This window comes from Labeo rohita, chromosome 9, assembly GCF_022985175.1.
Source record: "Labeo rohita strain BAU-BD-2019 chromosome 9, IGBB_LRoh.1.0, whole genome shotgun sequence".
NCBI classification, from domain to species: domain Eukaryota; kingdom Metazoa; phylum Chordata; class Actinopteri; order Cypriniformes; family Cyprinidae; genus Labeo; species Labeo rohita.
The window spans coordinates 44014-66296 of NC_066877.1; the positions used below are offsets into that span (position 1 = coordinate 44014).

General features: G+C 45.3%; 1 protein-coding gene across 1 annotated transcript in view; it reads right to left on the reverse strand.

Moving 5' to 3' along the window:
* si:dkey-11f4.7 (piezo-type mechanosensitive ion channel component 2) overlaps positions 1-22283 on the reverse strand; it is a 169845-nt gene that overhangs the window by 35757 nt on the left and 111805 nt on the right. The window contains 3 exon segments of the mRNA XM_051118918.1: positions 11480-11738; positions 14799-15014; positions 15471-15590. Coding sequence (XP_050974875.1) covers positions 11480-11738; positions 14799-15014; positions 15471-15590 — 595 coding nt within the window.

Consider the following 22283-nt stretch of genomic DNA (forward strand, 5'->3'; position numbering starts at 1 on the left):
TCTCGGATTATTGTGTTTGCTCGCTGCCGGCCCCGACCTTTTGTATGGACTATTACTTCCCTATTGGATTTGCCTTCACCACAACTGACTGCCGTTGTTGACTTCTGCCTGTTTACGTTACTGGATTTAATAAAGCTGTTGCTCATGGATCCAACATCTCACGATTCTTCCATAACCTCGTCACAGAAAACTTCGCCATCTTCGGATCCAGCGACAGTTGACCAGATCGCGACGGAGATGTCTCCACAAGCCACTCTCCTGACCCAGCATCAGCAGCAACTCGATCGTCTCACAGCCCTCACGGAACAACTGGTTCAGGCGATCCAGGGAATGCAAACCGCACCTCCTCCACCTGTACAACTCCCAGGAGCCCAGCCCATCACCGCCAGCCCCCGTCTCGCATTTCCTGAGAAGTTTGACGGAAAAGCGGCTAAATGTAAGGGTTTCCTATTACAATGCACTTTATTTGTCAATCAGCAGCCTAACCTGTACGCCACCGACGAGAGCAAGATAGCCTTTGTCTGCTCCCTCCTTACCGGGAAGGCACTGGATTGGGCTACCGCTGTTTGGAACCTGGGACAATCAACCTACCCCTCGTTCGCCACCTTTCTTCAAAGTTTTAAGGAGGTGTTTCAGCCCAGTCCAGAGAGCAGCGAGGCAGGTGAGCAGATAGTGGCTTTAAAACAAGGCCGTCGCACCGCTGCTGATTACGCCCTGGAGTTCCGCACGCTGGCAGCACAGAGCGGGTGGAACGACGGTCCCCTCAAGCTCCATTATCGGAGGGGATTAAACCAGGACCTGCAGGTGGAGCTGGCCTGCTGGGACGAGGGGCTCACGCTGAACCAGTACATAGATCTCTCCATCCGGATCGACAGTGTAATGCGTTCCCGGAAGCCTAACCGGCCACTCCCCAACGTATTCCCGAATCAACCTGCAACCTCCTCGGCCCCAGAACCCATGCAATTAGGAACCACTAAACTCACCGTCTAGGAGAGGGAGCGGCGGATTTGTAACAACCTGTGTCTCTACTGCAGCCAGGCGGGACACATATGGGCCACCTGCCCTACTTGACCACCACGACTACCCCGACCCCCACCTCGGTGAGTGTAACCAAAGCTTGCTTAAACCTGTGAAATTCTTGTGATACTGAGTTCAGAGAGCATTTCTATCCAGACCAATGCTTTGATTGATTCCGGCGCAGCCGGTAATTTCACTCTTTCACTCTTTTTTTTTTAATTGCCCACTCTTTCTTGTGTTTCCCCTGTGGCAGTGGCCGCCCTCGACGGGAGACCGTTAGGTTCCGGCCGCATTGACTACACCACGGACGATCTCACCGTCTACCTCGAACCCAGCCACCGTGAAACCATCCGGTTCTTTGTTATTTCCTCACCTCAATCACCCCTCATCCTGGGCTACCCGTGGCTGAATCTTCATGAACCAACCATCTCCTGGGCTGGAGGTACCATCACACACTGGTCGTCCTACTGCCAACAGCACTGCATTCACCCAGCTCCCGTGACTCCACCCCGGTCCACCACTCACCCTCCCAACAGCACCATACCCATCGAATACCAAGATCTGCTCGAGGCCTTCAGTACCATCAAAGCCACTGAATTACCACCTCACAGACCTGGAGACTGCGCTATCGAATTTCACCACGTGGGCGCGTCTACCCACTCTCCCAACCAGAAACCGAAGCTATGGAGAAGTACATTAAGGAGGAACTCGACAAGGGATTCATCCGACCTTCCACCTCTCCCGCCACGGCGGGCTTCTTTCGTTAAGAAGAAGGACGGCGGTTTGCGCCCCTGCATCGACTACCGACCCCTCAACGAGGTTACAATCAAGTACAGGTATCCACTCCCACTCGTTCCTCCGGCCTTGGAGCAACTACGATCTGCCAAGTACTACACCAAGCTGGACCTCCGCTCAGCCTACAATCTGATCCGCATCCGGGAGGGGGATGAGTGGAAGACGGCCTTCTCGACTACCTCAGGTCACTACGAATACTTGGTGATGCCCTTCGGCCTAGCCAATAGTCCGTCCTACTTCCAGGCGTTTGTTAATGAGGTGTTCCGGGACATGCTGAATCGCTGGGTCATCGTGTACATCGACAACATCCTTATTTTCTCCAATTCCCTCGCAGAACATGTACAACACGTCAGGGCGGTTCTCCAGCGTCTCATCCAACACAAGTTATATGCCAAAGAGGAGAAGTGCCAATTTCATCAACAGAGTATTGCCTTCTTGGGTTATGTAATCAGTCCCAAGGGCGTGGCCATGGACGACTCGGAGGTCAAGGCAGTGCGTGAGTGGCCGCATCCCAAGAACTTCAGTGGTTTTTTGGGTTTCTCAAACTTCTACCGTCGATTCATTCGCAACTTCAGTACGGTAGCCGCTCCACTCACTTCAATGGTCAAGAAGGGAGAGACCCACTTAACCTGGTCACCCGCTGCAGTGCAGGCCTTCCACGAACTCCGACACCGATTTACCACAGCACCCATCCTCCGGCACCCTGATCCCCAACTACCCTTCCTCGTGGAAGTTGATGCCTCCAGTACCGGAGTAGGGGCTGTGCTCTCTCAACGACAGGGTCAGCCTCCCAAGACCTACCCCTGCGCCTTCTTCTCACACAAGCTCAGCCCGGCCGAGAGGAATTACGATGTGGGTAATCGGGAGTTGCTCGCCATTAAGCTCGCCCTAGAGGAGTGGAGGCACTGGCTGGAGGGGGCACGGCATCCCTTCACCATCTTAACCGACCACAAAAATCTGGAGTATCTCCGTACGGCTAAGGTCCTCAACCACCGCCAGGCTCGTTGGGCTCTCTTCTTTACTCGGTTTAACTTCGAGATCAGCTACCGTCCAGGCTCTCAAAACCTCAAGGCTGACGCCCTCTCCCGAGTCCATGAACCCGGCCAGGTCACCCACTCAGAAAATATCATACCCGCCTCCCTCATCGTCGCACCTGTCACCTGGGATGTCATGACCGAGATCACTGAGGCCCAGATCCAAGACCCTCCTCCTGCGGACTGCCCTGAGAACCTCACCTATGTCCCCGCTCGTCTCCGCCCGCGAATCCTCTCTGAAGTCCACTCTACCCCCAGCTCTGGTCATCCGGGAATTGAAGCAACCATCCATCTCCTACGCAACCGGTTCTGGCGGCCTACCCTGCGATCAGATGCCATCGCCTTCGTTAAGAACTGTGTCATTTGCAATACCTCCAAGTCCCTCCCTCAACTACCCGCCGGCTTACTACAACCCCTACCAATTCCCAATCGACCCTGGTCGCACCTGGCGGTGGACTTTGTCACGGATCTGCCTCTATCCCAGGGGCACACCATTATACTATCTGTGGTCGACAGGTTTTCCAAGGGCTGTCGCTTCATCCCTCTCCCTAAATTACCCACCGCCATGGAGACGGCCGAGGCACTCTGCAATTCGGTGTTCAGATTTTATGGCCTTCCGGAGGACATTGTTTCGGACCGTGGGCCCCAATTCACTTCACGGTTGTGGGCCAGCTTCTTCCACCTTCTGGGCGTAAACGTCAGTCTCACGTCAGGATACCACCCAGAGGCCAATGGACAAGTGAAGAGGCTGAACCAGGAGTTGACCCGCTTCCTACGTGCTTACTGCCAGGACCATCAGGAAGACTGGAGTCGTTATCTCTTCTGGGCCGAATACGCCCAGAATTCGATCCGTAAGCCCTCTACTAACTTAACTCCGTTCCAGTGTGTTTTAGGCTTCCAACCTCCCCTGTTCCCCTGGTCAGGGGAACCCTCTGATTTACCTGCAGTCAACTCCTGGTTCCAGCGGAGTGAGGAGACCTGGAATCGGGCTCACATGCACCTTCAGAGAGCAGTTCGTCGTAACCAGGTCCAGGCAGATCGTCGCCGCCGACCCGCACCATCCTACGAACCAGGACAATGGGTCTAGCTGTCCATCTGCGTCTCCGCCTGCCCAGCAAGAAGCTTAGCCCCAGGTACGTGGGTCCATTTAAAATCCTCCATCAAATTACCCCAGTATCATTCAGACTAGAATTACCCGCAGAGTATCGTATCTCACCCACATTCCATGTTTCTCTGTTGAAGCCCGCTGGTCGCCCGGGAGGGACGGAGATCCTAGACGAGACCGCTCCACAGAGACCTGCCCCCCTGATCATCGATGGCGAGGAGGCGTACCGAGTTAACGCTATCCTGGACTCCCGACGCCGGAACGGTCGCCTACAGTACCTGGTCGACTGGGAGGACTACGGCCCCGAGGAGCGGTCGTGGGTGCCCGCAGAGGACATCTTGGATCCATCCCTCACTGCAGAGTTCCACGCTACCCACCCAGATCGGCCAGGTCCCCGTGGAAGGGGTAGGCCTCGGCGTCGGTTGCCTCCTCGCGCCAGGAGGCGCTCGCGGGGCGGCGTCTCTGTCACAAATGCGGTCTCTGTGGCTCCCCTGTCCCGCACCAGCGGGAACCGTCACCGGAGTTTTAACTACATATCCCATCATCCCGTGCCTGGGGCGCGCCACTTCCCGTTCCAGGTCTCCCGGTTCACTTCCCCTCCGGCGGCCATTTTAGCGTGCCACGCCGGAACGCCCGTCGCGAAATTTTGTATGGTCATGCCTTCAATCCTGAGCGTTTTTCTATCGGACTGCCTTACTGTTGCCAACCGGACTGTTAAAGTTGTGTGTGAACCTTTGCTGCCTGCCTTTTGTCGACCCTCGCTATTCTCTCGGATTATTGTGTTTGCTCGCTGCCGGCCCCGACCTTTTGCATGGACTATTACTTCCCTATTGGATTTGCCTTCACCACAACTGACTGCCGTTGTTGACTTCCACCTGTTTACGTTACTGGATTTAATAAAGCTGTTGCTCATGGATCCAACGTCTCACGATTCTTCCATAACCTCGTCACAGCAACATAACATCAGAAGAAGAAGAAAAGAAAGTTTTTGATGTGAGGCAATTTTTTTCACTCATTTCTTCCATGTCTGCAGTTATCTTTCACTAGTTGCATTCACTTGTTTCCCAAATACTGAAACTGAAATATTAGAGAAAACATCACATCACCTTTGATTGGGCACTTGAAGCTTCATTTGCATTATTATAGTTCCCTTTTGAGGAACTCGAACTGCGTCCTCTAGAGGTCGCTATGGGGAACGCCATCTCCGTGACCCGTGTCTGAAGTCTACATACAAAAACATCAACAGAGTTGGCCGGCGACAGCTTATGATATCACTTCCGGCAAGACTTGTCGCTGCCGATGCGTCACTACCGGTGTGACCACAGTATAAAAGGACACCGGTAGAACACAACATTCTCTTCTTCGTCTTTACTGACTCTTTTGTCTGGAGCGTGCATTCTGGTAAGAAAGATCCTTTCTCTCTTCCTACATACTATGGCGATCACTAGTAAGACGTTTAAGAAGTGCGCGGATCCGTGTCCTCGTTTTTTTTACACCTGATGACATGCACAATCTTTGCGTCTATTGTTTGGGTGAGGAGCATGCACGCGATGTCCTCGAGGGGGCAATCTGCGTGCATTGTGAGCTTTTTCCCATGAAAAAGCTCCGTTCTCGTTTGTCTCTCTTTTCGAGGAAAGAGGGTCAGCTGTCTGCTCCCCGCAGTTCAGGACCCTCTGCTGCCGAGGCACGGAGAAAAATGAGCTCGTGGGGATCGCAAGCGGACCTCGCTGAGGAGTTAAAAAAGGGACTTTCCCTTTCACGCTCGTCGGCCGGGGACGAGGACGAGCTGTTGGATGATGATGATGTTATTTCTTTAACATCATCTTATCCGGCAGCTAGTGCTCTGTTGGGTCCTACCCAAGAAGAGCAAGAGATGTCAGAGGGTGAAGAAGCTGAGGCTGAGCCTTCTCTAATCTCTTGCCCTGTGTACGACGAGCTGTTAGAGGTTATGGACCGCGCCACGGCGAGGCTTGACTTGCCATGGAAGCGGACTAGAAAGGTAGCACCACGGGGTCGTCTCGACGAACGTTATCTTTCCGACCATAGCCTTCCAGCTCTGGCGAGTCTTCCATTTCTTCCCGATCTCCATGCAGAGATCGAGAAGGTATGGAAAAAGCCGTATTCTTCACGCATCCATAATTTTCCTCATTCTAATTATGCTAATATTGAGGGAATGCGTGAATATGGCAATGAGAAGATGCCCCCTGTAGAAGAGACGCTGGCTAGCTATCTCTCTATGGGTGAAACATCTTCTCTTAAGACTCCCTCTTTGCCATCCATACCCCTCCAAGTAACATCTCGTTTGAATGGCAAAGCATACGCAGCAGGTCAAGTGGTGGGTGCGTTGCACACGATGGCAGTGCTTCAAGCCTAGCAAGCTGATCTGCTGAAAGATCTGGACAAAGGTCAGGGTCTTTCCCCTGATGAGGTGTCTGAGCTGCGCCGCACCACAGATCTTGCTCTTCGTGCCACTAAGCAGGCCGCCACTGCCATGGGCAGGTCTATGGGGGCCATGGTGGTTACGGAGAGACATCTGTGGGTGAAACTGGCCGACCTCGGGAAGAAAGAGAGCGGCTTTCTTCTCGATGCGCTGGTCTCGCCCTCTGAGCTTTTCGGTGCCTCCGTCGAGACGGTGGTCGAGAAGTTCAGGGAGGTGAGGACGCGCTCAGCTGCCTTCAAAACCTATATTCCTCGAAGGTCCAGATCTGAGCCTGAACAACACGGGGGTCCTGACTCGTCGCATTCTGAGGAACGAAGACGAGCTCAGAAGACTAGTGTCGCAACTCGCGCCCCTCCCCCACCTACGGGTGGTTCTAAGAGGAAGCGTGGGCCGAGAGAAGGCAGGCAAGACCTGAGGGAAGTGATCCAGACCAGACAACGCTCTCGCCTGGACCAGAGTAAAAAATAAACATCTACTCACTTTCCTCAGGGTTTTTTCCATCCATCCTTTCTTCCCCTTCTCAATTCCCCTGCAGTGACCACTTCACTGAGGTTAGGTGGTATCTTCCTGCACGCTTCCCACCGGACCTATGATGTTTTAGGTTAGCTTTTATGGTTATAAAGCTACCTTTACTGATGGTTTGGACATGGATCTTACCTTCTCACTACTTTCTGAGTCATGCGCGGGAACCACGAATGGGTGAGTATGATCCTTTATTATGTGTCTAGTCTCCTTTTTCTGTATGTTTCGGACCTGTCTCTTGTGTTTTCTGTTTTCTGTTTTTTAGGTAGGTTCTCTTCGAACACCCCCCTCTGGTCTCTGACTATGGTTGTGGCCTGCTTGTCCTGGATCTGCCTTCATCATGGAGACATCATGGCCACTTTTGGCTTTCAGGTCCTCACTACAGCACTACAACTAGGGCTACGGCCCTACCTCGAGGTAAACTTTTCAGAAAATCTTTTCTTCGCAGGAGGTTCCTGGTCACCCCTGACTGGACATGTATGCCTGAGAGGCCACCTTACTGAGCACTCCGTCTGCATCCTGCCCTGAGGGGCTTCCTGTTTCTGGGTATCCACCCAATCATCTTACAGACCTATCCTCATACCATCTTAGTAATTTAGTGAGTCGCCCCTCTGAGGAGTGGGCTTGACCACGCTATTTTTTACCATCGTATGAGTGGAAGGTGTTTCTGTGGGACCCCTTCTCAGTGCTCTGAGGAGCATTGGCTATGGTCTAGGCCCTTGTTCGTGAGGTTCTGCGGGCCTTGCTAGAACGGGGCCTACGCTTTCTATCGAGATAGTAAGCACAGGTCTGCTTAGGTTGGTAGTGGCACTTGCCCCCTCAAGAGAATATCCACAACACAGCCTGAGGGCTGGGGACGCTGCTGCTCTCTATGCACCCATACAGTGTTGATGGATTCGTCTCTGCTGTGATATTTGATATCCTGTTATCAGATCACATCTAAGGCCTCCTTGACAGGGCATGACGATTCTCCCCTCGCTGCGGGAGGGTTTTCTTAGAGTTTGTCACCCCTGGGCGGATTGGGTATTCCTCCTGTCTCTCAGGAGTTTGAAGCCTGTCCCAGCACACTAACCTCTCACGCTGGTTAAGTGTATCGGTTCCATGGCAGTATTATCAGACAGTTAGCTGAGGCTAACTGCCTGTCTGGAGTAGCGATGCTCCCCTCACCTTGAGGGTCTGCTCTGAGCATTGCCCCAACTGGGCAACTGAGGTTCGCCCTTACTGCCTTCTCCTTGGATCCTTGTTTGGAAAGCTTGCAGAGCTCCCCTCATTCTGAGGGTTATCTACTAGCACACTGTTTCCAAGCGGTATTTCTAAAGTCCATTTTTATGGTAAGGCCCGCACGAACCCTTGGGCGCTTTCTCAAATCCATGTATATGGTTAGTGCACACGTGAACCCTGGGGCACTTTTCTAAAATCCACATTGTGGTATAGAATGCACCGGAGTTCTGCGTCCATTCTAAAATCCTTTATGGTAGGGATTTACGTGCTTATGGCCCGTACCCTTTCTTGAGTTGGTTAAAACCCCGGTCACCTTGGGTCCCACTCCTTGTGAGCATCTGCCAGGCTAAAGTAACGGTAATACTTGCGCTAGTTCATGCGCACCCTCTATGATATGGGTTCACGCTCAAACTCGTGCCCATTCTCTGAGTTGGTTGTTCCCGGACACCTTGGATACCACTCTACTTGCGCATCCTGAGCAGGTTGCTGCTACCTATGGTCTGTAGGACGGTTTCTGAGGGAACCTATGCAGAGCCCACGGTAGCCCCCTGTGTGACAGGCCAAACCTAGGTGAAACCCTAGGCATTCAGCCATATCCCCTTAAAGGAATATCTTCTAATTCCAAGCTTTGAGCTCTACTCCAGGTCCAGCATATCTGACCCCTTTCAGGTAAGTCTTGGGTATGCAGCTCAGGCTTTTTGGCCGAAAGGGATAATGTCACTGACAGCCGTCACTACGTCTCAGGGGCAACTCCCTTAACCCTCTGGGGTCTGAGGGTGTTTTGGGGCCCTGGAGAAGTTTTGACATGCCCTGACATTTGTGCTTTTTTCAGTATCTTAAAAACATATTCATGGCTAAAGTCTGGTTACACTGTAATCAGCACAAACTAGGTTACAATAATATGTAAGCAACATGAATGTACATGTTTGTGTTTTTGAGAAAACAACGTTTATGCGTGGTTAGTGAAAAACTAAAATTTTTAAGTCACTGAAATAAGGCCATGAAACACATTCAGAACATTTGTTCACAAGACTTTTGAAAATTGGATGTGGTAGGCTAGATTTTTTTCAACAAAATTATGTGAAAATCATCTCGTTCACTCGTTCAGAGAAAACAATATATTGATGTAAATTTTCTAAGACATGTTTTGTGATCGAAAGGGAATATGCGAAGGAATGGCAATGACCCATGAATTTTTAGCAATTCACATCTGAGAGACAAAGAGCCCTCCCTAATGGTCCATCAATGAGACTGTGACTGTCAGGTAAGAAACAATGAGAGATTCAAAGAATGGAGTTTTAGATTGTTTGTATTTTATTTACAACACAGTATAATCAAAATATACATAATGAAGGTCAAATACACACAATTGAACACCCTGATCTAACCACAGAGATGTGAACAGACTTTGTGTAGTTTCTCAATTCTGTTCAACAAGTGAAAAAAGTAAATCATACCTGATATCTCTAAACTCATCATCAGTAGTCAAGGAACTTTTTTTTACACTAGAATATGTGTACAGTGATGTGGGCGGTTACGTTTGGCGCGCGCCCTCACGTGGCGATTACACTATGAAAGCAAAAGCATCTCGTGGGCGTGATCTAATTAAAAAAAATGAAGCAGACGGGAGAGATTGAACATGGTGTTGGTTTCATGCGATTTACTTCATCAAACAATATTTGTTTTCGGCAAGAGGGGCTTCATCTAAAAGTAAAAATATCAAGCTTTCTATAGATATCTCTCTCATGTGTGTGCGTCACGTATTCGCTGAGTTTTAGTTCATTTTACTGACGCATTTCAAAATGATACGTGTGGAGACGGAGACTGCTGAATGCGCACCCTGTTTATTTTCCTTGTTTTGCAAAAGAATAATGTTTTGTTGATATTGTGAGTGTACTCAAATAATAGTAGATCCTCTACAGATTTAAATGATGTATTACTTTTATATGTACGATCAAAAATGAGCGAGCATTTTAGGTTCTTTTTGCTCGTGTCATGAAAATATGCAATTCGGGCCGCCGACGCCACCGTCGACCCCAGGAGGTTAAGCTTAAGGCAGTTGGTACTTAGTGCTCACCTCTATGATGGCATGCACTCCCCTCAGCATGGCAGCGTGGGTATAACCGTTCCCCATAGCGAACCTAAGGAGGACGCAGTTCGAGTTCCTCGAAAGGGAATGTCTCAGGTTACGTATGTAACCCTGGTTCCCTGAGAAGGGAACGAGACACTGCGTCCTCTAGTTTCACCGCCATGCTTCGGACGTAAGCTTCAGACGAAGAAGCAAATGTTGTGTTCTTTTGTACTGTGGTCGCACCGGTAGTGACGCACTGGCAGCGACGAGTCGCGCTGGAAGTGACGTCATAAGCTGTTGCCGGCCAACTCTGTTGATGTTTTTGTATGTAGACTTCAGACACGGGTCATGGAGATGGCGTTCCCCATAGCGACCTCTAGAGGACGCAGTGTCTCGTTCCCTTCTCAGAGAACCAGGGTTACATACGTAACCTGAGACGTTTTATTCCTACTGATGCAGCATGAAATCAGAATAACTTTATTTCAAAGGAAGAAAAGTAATAAATAGATCGTTTTTAGAAGGTGACCTATTTTCTAATTAAATCATTAGGTAGTATATTTTTTTTATGTTGATTAATGATCTTTAACCATTTCATTGTTTTTCATAGACTCCTTGAGAAGCTTTTAATTGGGTAGCTATAATGCTTTAATATTTGGGGTAACATGCTTGAGCCGCAACAATGAATGTGAATCACAACAATGGTAACAACTCAATTTATTTGTATTAACTCTAACAATAACTATTTTATTAGCTTTATTTTCATTAGGGTTTTTTATGCTACTGCTGACACAAGTCAGCAAATACAATTTGCAAATAAAAACAACAAAGCAACTGCATAATTTATTCATGCCACAATGCACTCTGGGAGTCAGTGAGTAGCCATACTAAGTAAAGAGTAAACCTAAAGGAAAGGATCAAGTTTTTTTTGTTACTGGAACTCTTGTTTAAGTAAACTATACTAACATCAATACTATTCCCATTGTACTTTACTTCTTTACTCTTTTTAAGGCAATTGGTTTACATGCTTTTTTTTTTTTTCAAGTAAGCCCAAATAATTAGATTTTACAGTGTAAACAGACAAAACTTACTAAAGAAGTATAAATTATATTCTTTCTTTTTTTCAACCTATGAAAAAGCCTATAGATCCTGCTCTTGGGGACCCAATGTTCTGCAAATTTGATTTCCAAACTGCTTTAGCACACCTGGCCTGAGAATATATTATGGTTGACTCAATCATTTGAAACATCAGCTGCACCAGTTGTGAAGATACTGACCTGTGTGTAGATAATAGCTGTCATCCAGAAGCGCTTGGTTGGCCGTGGCACTGACAACATGGCCCACAAGAAGATGAGGATGGGCAGGAAGAGTGTTAGCAGAGAGGCAGACACCATGTGATTTAAGATAATCACAAAGTAACAGAACATCTCTGACTGAGACTCCATCAAATTGTAAAGAGCAAAGATGAGACGCACACCACAAGGCAAAGAAGAGTAGAATCTCTCAGACTCTTCAATCTCCAGAATGTCAAATATTCTGCATGTGAAATTGAAAACAGAAATGTGAACTAATGGACTGTGAAGCAGTAAATAGATTAAATGGCATCTGCAAAATGTAACATCCCGATCACAGGAAATGCTTTCTGTCTCATTTTGTCCTCAAGCATGAATGTAAATTCTTAGGAGTTTAATAACCACAATAAAAAGACAAATGTTATTTTCTTGCACTGCACAAAACTGAGCACATTCTCTCTGTATTTATTCATAGAATTGTATAGGCTTAAGGAGTGTTGTTTGTATAAATAAATTAAGGTATTTAAATAAAAATTAAAGTATATAAAGGGGATCAATGAGTTGGATGTCAGGCATTCACCACAGTCACCTTCACCAGCCACGTCACCCAGAGCACCGCTCACCTGCTCATCCTCACCTGACTTCTAATCACCTGCACCTGACTTCAATCAGCCACACCCTATTTAAAGGACATTCATGCATTCTTCTCTTGTTGGGTCTACCGTTCGCACCCTGTGACGTTTGCTCCTGACTTTATGAAATTCTTCTATGCTGAACTCTCTCGTGCTCTCTGGATCCCACGTGGCTCACTGAATGGACTATCATCTGCTCTTTCGCAAAAGGACTGTCAGCTAAGCATTTCATTACCATTTGTCTCAAACTCTGTGTGTTCTATCGTCTGTTCAATAAATGCTGGTTTGGATTGTCACTCACCTCTCGTCTCCTGCTGTGTGTGTGTGTGACATTGGAAGATTGTAAATGTGGGTTGCAGAGGTGCTTTGCCCTTTAAATAAAGGCACACAAAGTCATGGCTAATGACTGTTCTTTTCAAGAAAGCTTGGTTAGTGTGAACCATGCCTTAATCTCTTTTTCATAGGACCTCAAAAACACATTACAGAAATGCACAAAGCTGTCTAGAAATGTTAAAAATACAGGACTCTTGCTACTCTCTCTAGGAGTGGATATCCACCACAGACCTTTCTAGGAACATAATGGGCAATAATCTAGAAATGGCTTTATGTATTAGAATGACATCTATTTCCACTTAGTTGTTCTTCATATAATGAGGGGTCTGTTCATTGCCCAAATAATTTTTTGCATCAGTAAGTAACTGGCTAGATATCTCTCTCTATCCATGCTTAAAGTAATTGTTTGCATATCTGGGATAGCATGAGAGTAAGTCAAAAATGGAAGAACTTTCATTTTTGGATAAACTATTCATTTAAGGATGCAAGTGTTTAAATGGTACCTGACAGTAAGACAAAGTGTGTGTAGTCGAGTATGTATTTGTACTTATATAGTAATATAGAATTTAATAGTATAACTTAAAAGAACATTGACTTTGTGTCTCTGGTAATTTAAACATCACAAAACATAAGGTTCAAAAAGGTGAAATGTGAAATATTAGTGAAGCTGACTCATCTGAAAACACCTCACAGAACAATCAATCTTGCCAAAGAACAGCCTGTTGACCCTTACTGATAAATCACCCTTACTGAGTACTACAAAAGTACTGTTTATATATATACACACACACACACATACACATACATATATATATATATATATATATATATATATACCAGTACTTGCATAGAAACCTATACAAAGTAGCCGGAAAGAACTACGTCAGATGGATTTAGAGGCTTTTGCATCTGAACTTTTCAAATATATATATATATATATATATATATATATATATATATATATACACACACACACACACATATACAGTACTGTGCAAAAGTTTTAGGCCACTAGTATTTTCACCAGCTAAAAAATGGTTTGAAGTTATTTCTATCTTTTGCTGTAGTGTGTCAGTAGGAAACATCAGTTTACATTTCAAAACATTCTGTTTGCCATTAATTGTAATAATCTAGTGAGATTTTTGTTTGCACAAGGAGTCTGACAACAGCCAGTGCTCCACACTGACCTAATCTCATCATCATCCAGTCTTCCTAGAATGACATTAAGACACAGAACAAACTGAAACAGAGTAAATCCAGAAGAACTGTAGCAACGTCTCCAAGATGCTTCAAGAGACCTACCTGCAAAGCTACCTGAAAAAATTTGCGCAAGTGCACCTAGGGCAAAAGCTGCTGTAAATGCAAAGAATGGTCACACCAAATGTTGATTTCATTTAGTTAATAGAAGGTAATTGATAAAGAAATCTATTTATGACAGCATCCTCGTTTTACAGCATTTTTACACAAGTGCCTAAAACTTTTAACAGTGCTGCAGCTTTGCAGGTAGATTTCTTGAAGCATCCTGGAGACTTTGTCACAGTTCTTCTGGATTTAGTCTGTCTGAGTTTGTTCTGTTTCTTCATGTCATTCCAGACAGACTGGATGATGATGAGATCAGAATCAGATCTCTGTGCAGATTATTACGATTCATGGCAAAATGAATGTTTGGAAATATAATCTGATATTTCCTACTGACACACTACAGCAAAAGACCGACTTTAACTGACTTTAAACCATTTTTTAGCTGATGAAAATACTAGTGGCCTAAGACTTTTGCACAGTACTGTATATATATACATATATATATATATATGACCCTGGATCACAAAACCAGTCATAAGGGTCTTTTTTTTTTCAAAATTGAGATTTATACATCATATGAAAGCTGAATAAATAAGCTTTCCGTTGATGTGTGGTTTGTTAGGATAGAATAATATTTGGCTGCGATACAACTATTTAAAAATCAGGAATCTGAGGGTGCAAAAAAGTCAAAATATTGAGAAAATTGCCTTTAAAGTTCTTCAAATAATGTTCTTAACAATGTAAATGACTAATCAAAAATTAAATTTTCATACATTTACAGTAGGAATTTTACTAAATATCTTTATGGAACATGATCTTTACTTAATTTCCTAATGATTTTTGCCATAAAAGAAAAATCAATAATTTTGACCCATACAATGTATTTTTGGCTATTGCTACAAATAAACCCCAGCGACTTAAGACTGGTTTTGTGGTCCAGGGTCACATATACATATAGATATATATATATATATATATATATATATATATATAACCATGACAATGGAAGTACAATCATGTATGTGTGCCGAACTCACTTGTTAAGCAGCAATTCACTGGCAGTAAGTGCTCTGGTCTCTTTACTGAGCATTTTGGACTCTTGGAGCTCCTCATTTTTTGTGTCGTGCAGACTATTAATTTCTGGAAATTCTGGCAGCACAGAGTTTTGTGTATTTTCTCCATCTGTGCACCCCTCTTTTACCTTTTCAAATCTATCAATGTGATCTTTCAGCACTTGATTTTCATCAGGACTTCTGAAGAAAAAAAATACAACAACAGAAATTTGGGTGTGTGGTAATAGAAACTGTTATTATACATGTGTTAAAATTATAAGAAGCAAGAATTACACAGGGTAAGAGAAGTGGCTATTTTGTTTTGTTAGTGAAAGAAATGAGAAACTGTGATGTTGTCATGGTTGTGCAGCAGGCAGGCAGATGACGATTGGAAAATGAAGTTTTAAACAATATGATTTTAATAATAACTGAAAAACAGGCAGACAGGGAATAAACACAACTAATAACAACTGAGAATAGACAAACAAAGACTGAACAGAATGGAGTTTAAATACCTGGACAAACAAGAGCAAAATCATTGACAGGTGCAAGGTAATTAATCAAAAACCATAGTAACACATGAACACAGAAACAGAAGGCAGGAGAACAGGGAAAATGGAACCAAACCACAAAAAACACAGAACAAGAGATGGTTACCTTGTCAAGAAGTCTCTATTTTGGCAGCACTGGACAACATCAAGTTCTGTAAGGTCCAAGGCATCCAAGTCATCTTGAGTTGACTGTCGTGTTACTAGAAGAGTGTCATCAGTCTGGCAGCTGAAAGACATATACAAAGGTAAACTCAACATTAAACAGTGTTAGCAACCATTTTATTCATATTACATATTTTATTCATATTACATATTTCAGAGTAAAACAGGATATGTAGCAAAAAATATAATTCTTAATAATGCCTCATAAAATCCTTATAAAATGTTGTATTATCTATAAATAAGTTTATAAATAAATAATCATACCAACAGTTACAATACATTATAATACTTTAACAGATTTGTGGTTAAATGCATGTATTACAAGACATTACGAATGCCCTTATAATGTATTAAAAACAGGCTTCACAGAATGTGTTACCTTTTTTCTTTCTTCTTTAAAGGATTTGCACAGATTTATTAGTGTGAAATTCAAACCCTCTTTCAGGACTTTCAAACAGTGGTATTCTGGGCTGGGCTTTTCAAGGGTGGGGAATCTATTTAATAATAATTCTGAAATTAATTCTAAACATACTTTGTAACCTATGCAGGTATGAGATGGAGCGAGACTCCACATACAAGCAAACATTTAATTGGAAACACCAACAGTTAGTCTGACTTATTGTCACTTGATTTGGTTTTATAAAGCAAATTTACCATAGCTCATGCTCAGTCACCCTGGCAACTTGTGCTGGGAAACTAATCTGGTCCAGGGCAGGTTAACAGTCAGGCTAAGCTGACTTCCTCTAATACTGACCAATAGGAATGCATTGATATTACCACTGAGTTTCTCGCAGAATCATATGACTTAATTATCAGTCCAAAATGCAACTTAAATAAAATAAAAAACTCAAATATAGGCTACAACCGACTGTATTTAATTTATTGTTCCCAAGATTCCATCACGTTTTAAGATATATGAAAACATTTTAACATAGTACTTGCGCATTCAAGTGATCAGCAGTATCTAGCCATGTAGCCTTTCTCTCTGTTTTCATGACAGCTGTACCTTTATGTTTATTGGTAGAACATTAAAACATTAATATCTAAAATTGCTCTGTAAAACATTAAAAATACTGAATTAAAAGTTAAAATCACAAAATTAAATATGAAAATAAATAATAGAAAACAGACTACATTTTAACTGATAAGAGGAATACACATTATACACAGCTTATAATAATTAGGGCTGTATTATGTATTATTATAATAATTTAAACAATTATTATAAAAAAAATATTATATTAATTAAATAACAAACACATTTTACTGTTCAGATTTTTATAATTAATTATCTTCTTATCAATCTACCAGTTCATATTTACAACTCTGCATGTTTGCAGGCTAAAAACATAGGTCGATTTTTGCATTGATCTGAACAAAAACAACCTAATACTATGTTCCTGCAATACTGGAGACTGCAGCTCTAGGACCACACTTCTAGGACAGTGCCATCTAGCCAATTCTATTCCAACAGAGGAGACCTGATACAAACATCAAACACACAGATGCAAAGACTAGATCCATGGAACTATTATTATTATTATTATTATTATTATTTTTTATCTTTTCATCATATTTTTAATGTAAGAGCTGCTGTGAAATTGAGTGTTCAAGGGGGTGTCAGCAATCTCCATTTAGCCTATTTAGTTGGTGCTGCTGGATGTTGTAAATAAGTATTCAAATTATTTTACATTTATTAAAGTACTAATAAACACACATGAGCTGGTAATACATACATAAAACAAACAAATAAATGGAAAAAACAAACAAACACTACCATAGGGTCTTAAAAATGCATTCCTGAAACTATAGCCTCCAGTATTGCAGGAATACCCTACTCAAAACAACAGCCTTACTGAAAATGGACATTCATTCTCAATGCTGGTCTTTCCGTCCCCAAATTTACAACCTCTTGAAATCACTACAGCAGAGCAGATGGGACCGAAGATCCCCACACTGGAGCAGATTACGAATTGAAGTGGACAATAAAATGATGATAAAGGTATAATAAAGCGTTATTATCACCAAAACCCAGACTGACACTCCGGCGATAGCCTGCCAGGCCTCGGACCACGTAGCAAGGGGTTGGATTGGTTCGAGTGACAGGCCACTTTGTGGAGACCCAATGTTCGTGATAAGTGGAGTTTTGCTCTCTTTTTGAGAATGTTTGTGCTTTCTTTTCTTGCTATAACAGTGGCTGGTTGTGTGGGCACTATTTGAACTGGCCCAGTGTTCACAACCTTAATTACATTTGCAGTGAGAGCAGTCACCCCCCATGGGCATGGTCCATATGCATCCCACCCTGAAGCTGTGAGTGATAATAATCACTAGTGACACCATTCTCTTAAAATCTGCCTAAAAAGATCAAACCACTCATTAGAAGAGGGGCACTGAAGATCCTTACATGTAAACACACTTGCAGATCAAAGGTGCTGTGCATTCTCTCAGATCCGCTCGTAGCAGACGAGGAATGGGCCGGGCCCACCTTCACTGAAGATAAACCACTAACATATCAGAGTGACACACAAAATGAGAGCTGTCTGTCTGAGTGAGTGCAGCCTCAGTGTGGGCATGGCCTGAGCGGTGCACTCAAATTGAAACTGTTAGTGATATTATAAATCAAGGGTGTTAAACTCCGGTCCTGGAGGGCCGCAGCCCCGCAGAGTTTAGATGCAACCCTAATTAAACACATCTGAACCAACTAATCAAGTCCTCAAGGCTTAATTGAAAACTGTATAGTATGTGTGTTGGAGCAAGGTTGGGACAAAACTCTGCAGGGCTGCAGGGCTGCAGCCCTCCAGGAAGTTGACACCCCTGTTGTAAATCATAGGTGATAGCATTCTGCTTCGATCCACTTGAAGGATTAAGCCGCTGGACATACAAGAGGCACTAATCCTCAGTGTAAACACACTGGCTGATCAAAGAGCTGCATGGCGAGCCAAGCAGCGGGGCTGTGCTAACATGAAAATCTGTCAAACCTGATCTCACAGTTTGTCGTTTCTCTCTCCGAGGTGACTAGAAAGAAACATGAGAGCGGGGGAGGCGGGGCCACAAGGAGTGAGACAGATCATTTTAATAATTTAATTTATGAATTTATGTTTCGTTTATTTTACTTATTTTAGTGCTAGTACACTGACAACAATGAATGACTTGACAATGATCATTATTTATATACAATAATATCAAACAAAGAATCATTTGTAGAACCAGATGTGAAACCAGCAGCTGTAATGGAACACAGCACTTTGGAAGGTGTTATTCATTTCTACGACATGAAAAGCTTTGAGTAACGAACCTTTTTCCAATACAATTGTGTTGAAAGCTTTGCTGGTTCAGAACGCTTCACTTCGCCATCACTAGTGATAGCATCTTCAGAGATGCACACACAAATGCAAGGCTGTCAACAATAAGAGGTGACAGCTTTCTAGAGAATAGAACCCCTCAATGTAACGAGGGGCACATATTCTCATGTGTAAACGCACGCTGACAGATCAAAGTGAGCACGCATGCGAACCAGGGGCAGACCCTGGCTTCATGCGATTTATTGTGCAGCCCTAATATACAGGTGCAACTCAAAAAATTAGAATATCATGAAAAGGTCATTTTTTTTATTGTAACTTATTTTAAAAACTGAAAAGTAAAATATTTCTGAAGTTTTTTTGGTTTAATTTTGATGATTAGAGCATACAGCTCATGAAAGTCCAAAATCCTTTCCTAATAATATACTTCCTAAGATCAATCAAAAAACGGATTTGCAAAAGAGAAGTTCAAGTTTTTTAAAGTATGTTCATTTATGCACTCAGTACTTAGTCGGCAGCACATATTACAGCGAATGACTTGCTCCTAGCACAAATTACAGCATCAAAGTGTGGCATGTGGCACTGCTGAGGCACTATTAAGCCTTCAGATCGTTTGTATATGTTTGGATTGACTGTTTCTCATCTTCGTCTTGAAAATATCCCATAGATTCTCAATGGGGTTCAGGTCAGGCATGTTGGCTGGCCAATAAAGCACAGTAATATCATGGTCAGCTGCACTGCACTGTGGGCAGGTGCTAAAGTCCTGCTGGAAAAGAAAAACAGCATCTCCATAAAGCTTTTCAGCAGATGGAAGTATAAAGTGCTCCAAAATCTCCTGGCAGATGGCTGCATTGACTTTTGCACTTGATAAAACACAATAGACCAACACCAGCAGACGTCACGACAGCCCAAATAATTACTGATTTCAGAAACTTCACATTTGATTTCAACATGAAATGCAAATTTTACTTTTATCTGAAAAGAGGACTTTGGACCACTGAGCAACAGTCCAGTTCTTTTTCTCCTCAGCCCAGGTAAAATGCTTCTGACGTTTCTGTTTCAGAAGTGGCTTGGTAGCCCTTTTCCTGAAAACGTCTGAGCATGGTGACTCTTGATGCGCTAACTCCAGCTTCATTCTACTCCTTGTGCAGCTTTCCCAAGTGTTTGAATCTGCTTTACTTGTGTAACGAAGACGCAGAGGTGGAATCCAAAAGCGGATGTTTATTAAAACAACAGCAAACATACACAATGAACCGTAATCCAAGCAGGCAGTGAGTAAAAGCAGGCAGTGGGTCAGATAACGAGAGAAACAGTCCAGTATAACAAACGTAACAATGGGGGTAATCCAGAGAGCGATGGTCAGAGGCAGAAATAGGTCAAACCTTGTAATCAGTCCACACAAGCAAACAATCCAAACAGGGGTGATCCGTAAACTCAGAAATCCATAAACAAAGCAAAACAGCAACAGGTAATCCAACAGAGTAAAGTTTACAACGCTCGGTAAGGCAGGTTTAACTGGCAATACTTCGCAACATGCAAGCACATGGTGAGTCCTTATATACTGCCAAACAGGAAGTGACAGTAGAAGCAGCAGAGGGAGCATGCAGGCAGTACTGGGGTGAGGGCTCCCTCTGCTGGCTTGGCGTTACAGAATCCCCCTAGGAGCGACTCCTGGCGCTCAAACAACAGTCCAGGTGGGTGGGGGAACAGAGGCAAAACAGGGGGTGGGACGGAGGGCCAGGTCCATGTAGAGCAGGTGGGTCTGGATCGTGGAGCAGGGACAGACAGTGAAGCACAGGAGGACCTGGACCATGGAGCAGTGGCAGACAGTGAAGCACTGGAGGACCTGGGCCGTGGGGCTGTGGCAGACAGTAGAACCCTGGAGGTCCTGGGCCGTGGTGCAGTGGCAGACAGTGAAGCACTGGAGGACCTGGGCCGTGGGGCTGTGGCAGACAGTAGAACCCTGGAGGTCCTGGGCCGTGGTGCTGTGGCAGACAGTGGAAACCTGGAGGACCTGGGCCGTGGAGCGACAGCAGACCGTGAAATACTGACGTGCCTGGGCCGCAGAGCAATGACAGACAGTGGAACACTGGAGGTCCTGGGCCGTGGAGCAGTAGCAGACCGTGAAGTACTGGAAGGCCAGGGCCGTGGAACAATGGCAGAGTAGGGAACCATGGTGGGGCAGGCAGAGCAGGTAGGGCTGGGAGCCATGGCGACGCAGGCAGAGCAGACAGAACAGGGGGCCATAGCGAGGCAGGCAGAGCAGGCAGAGTAAGGAGCCGTGGCAAGGCAGGCAGAGCAAGGAGCCATGGCGAGGCAGGTAGAGCAGGCAGAGCAGGAAGCCATGGCGAGGCAGGCAGAGCAGGCGTAACAGGGAGCCATTGCAGGGCAGGCAAAGCGGTGTGCACATGAATGATTTCTTTGGCCTTCTTGATAGCGACATGGCGGGCAGAGAGTTCATGATAGGACGCCGCTCCCATAGGAGGATCTACAGCTAGCGCTGACACCTCTGGGGGCATGGGCGCAGATGCTTGGGCAGAAGAGGCCTCTGACGTAGACTCGTGGACAGACGAGGCAGTGAGTTCATTAATGGACGCCACCTCCTTAGGAGGTTCTACAGCGCATGCTGACACCTCAGGAGGTATTGGCGCAAACTCTTGGACAAGAGAGGCTTCTGGTATAGACTCGTGGATAGACGAGGCCTTGGGAGCAGACTCGTGGATAGACAAGGCTTCTTGAGCAGACTCGTGGACAGATGAAGCTTCGGGAGTAGACTCGTGGGCAGACGAAGCTTCTGGAGCAGACTCGTGGACAGACGAAGCTTCTGAAGCGGTCTCGTAGACAGACGAAGCTTCTGGAGCGGTTTCGTAGACAGGCGAGGCCTCCGGGGCAGACTCGTGGACCGGTGAGGCCTCGGGAGCAGACTTTTGGACAGAAGAGGCCTCTGGAGCACAGTATGCTGCCCACATACTGAGGATGGCTACGGCCATTACAGGCAGCACAGTAGCTAGTGGGGTGTCTGTTGACCTTGTGGGTGCTGATGTTATGGGCTTGTGGCTTGTGAATGTGGGCTCTGCGTGGCTTGGTAGCGTGGGCTCTGCGTGGCTTGGGAGCGTGGGCTCTGCGTGGCTTGGGAGCGTGGGCTCTGCGTGGCTTGGGAGCGTGGGCTCTGCGTGGCTTGGGAGCGTGGGCTCTGCGTGGCTTGGGTCAGAAATGTTATAGGGGACCAGATGAGGATTTGGTAGGATAATAGCTTTTTGCCTTGAGTTAGGGAGGCCTGCCGTGGCCGGACTTGACTCAGGGAGGCCTGCCGTGGCCGGACTTGACTCAGGGAGGCCTGCCGTGGCCGGACTTGACTTGGGAAGAACAGCGGTGACTTGACCTGGCTCGTGCAGTCCAACTGTGACTTGACTTGGCTCAGGGACAATAGCAGTAACTTGACTTGGCTCATGAAGAAC